Genomic DNA, 1,796 nt, shown 5'->3' with positions numbered 1-1,796 from the left:
ATATATATTTATGTATATATATATGTTTTTATATATACATATATTTATAATATACATTTATATATAAAAAAAAAACAATGAATGAAAAAAATATAAAAAGTAATAACTAGTGCTCAGCAGAACAGGGCGAATATTATTTTAGTCTCTATTGCTTGCACTAGTCTCACTAGTTTAGCGTGTTTATTGATTGCGCACAAGCAGACGTTGGCATCAGCATATTGCTGATATTATGGTCTGGATTGACTGCTGTTACTTTCAATGTCCTCAAGATCATTATAAATCACACTATCCGGGCTCTTCTGGTCCTCTTCAATTCCGACCTGTACGTCGGGTTGAGGCTTGTGGTTTTCCCGAATCAATGTCGAAACTGACTCTTTGGATGCTTTCCGGCTATTCGGTGTATCTAAGGAACTGCTGAACGCCTTCAAGCGAGTTTTCTTGCTGCTTTTCGGTTCAACTGAAATAAATTCAGAGGATAAAATTTGTTTCATTTTGGGGATTATGACTTTAATTTACATCAAAATTTAAGAAAATGTGTTGTTAATATCAGCATATGAATCAAAACTATGTCTGTTATAAAAACATTCTCAAAAAACATTAAGTTACGAATAAACATTAATAACAAAATTTTGATGATGAAATGAAGTTTTTGAAATTCAGATGTTTTCAATGAAAATTACATAATAAAATTTGTGTGTGATATTAGTAATGATTTATCACACAATTAAATTAAATATAAAGCAAATATCAGTATACTTTCCAAAGAATATTTGATATTAAAATGTAAAGCTGGATTTTAAGGTAGATTAATACAAAATATAAGCAAACATACATGTCATAAAGTCTTTATTTTATATATGGTTGCTAAATATCCGATGAATAAATGCGTGGAAATATGACCTGTATATGATGATTATAAACATATAAATACGCAAGAATAGTTATTTAAAAATAAGAAATTATGTACAAGGTGGATTGTTTGAAACACATTGTGTGGGGACATAACTGTGTGCACATAGAATAGAGGAACATTTATATGTGTGACTCACATTCTTATACATGTATTAAATTATTGCATATTAGACTGACTATGAACAGTCATCAAGGAAACAATATGAAAGCTGAACATCTTTTTTCGGGTAACTAATATTGAATAATATGACAATAAATGTATATGTGTGTGTTTGCGAAATTCTGTTACTTTCATTTTCTGGAGAAGACACTGCGTTTATGGTTTTCGCAGACACTCTTTGATTGGTAAGGTAGATGCCGTTAATGTTCCACTTGTACAGCTGCATGAGGTTGATACTAAGGTTACGGAAGATTAAGAAGGATAGAAACACGATATTAATGTGGATGTTGTTGGCGATGAAGAAGGTACCAAGTAGGTAGAAATCTTGTAAACACTACAGTTGCTGGAGAATTCGGGCCAAATAGGGATATATTACATGTGCGTACAAACAAACGAATGTATATGTTCGTACACAGACGCTAGCATTCACACAAACGTGCTAGTGTGTCTACGTGTGCGAGCGTGTGTGTGTGTGTACGTTTGTGCTTGCATGCGCAAATATATATTATTTTTATTTCGGCATATGAGGGACCTTGCCAATGATCTCTCCCGGAGTCACAAATTAGGGAGCAAATGACAGTTACAGAATTAAAGGAGGAGAGGGAGAAGGAAAGAATTCGTTAAGTTGATATGTGTTGTCTTGGTGCGCACATTTTCACGCGTTTGTCTCTGCTTAGCAAGTACATCACGGATTAATGTAATAAACTAATATATATAAGATCGG

At 32.9% G+C, this 1,796-nt stretch overlaps 1 protein-coding gene across 6 annotated transcripts in view; it reads right to left on the bottom strand.

Annotated features, from left to right (window-relative positions):
* Positions 1 to 81: 81 nt before the first annotated feature.
* LOC106869300 (uncharacterized) overlaps positions 82 to 1,796 on the bottom strand; it is a 280,230-nt gene continuing 278,515 nt past the window's right edge. For all 6 annotated transcript variants that reach the window (XM_014914977.2, XM_014914976.2, XM_052969190.1 and 3 more), the window contains one exon: positions 82 to 457. In XM_014914977.2, the coding sequence (XP_014770463.1) occupies positions 228 to 457 (230 nt within the window). In that variant the 3' untranslated portion in view covers positions 82 to 227. The remainder of the gene's footprint in view (positions 458 to 1,796) is intronic.

This window comes from Octopus bimaculoides, chromosome 7, assembly GCF_001194135.2.
Source record: "Octopus bimaculoides isolate UCB-OBI-ISO-001 chromosome 7, ASM119413v2, whole genome shotgun sequence".
NCBI classification, from domain to species: Eukaryota; Metazoa; Mollusca; class Cephalopoda; order Octopoda; family Octopodidae; genus Octopus; species Octopus bimaculoides.
The sequence above is the reverse complement of the archived record's forward strand: the minus strand, read 5'-3'. Positions and strand labels throughout refer to the sequence as shown.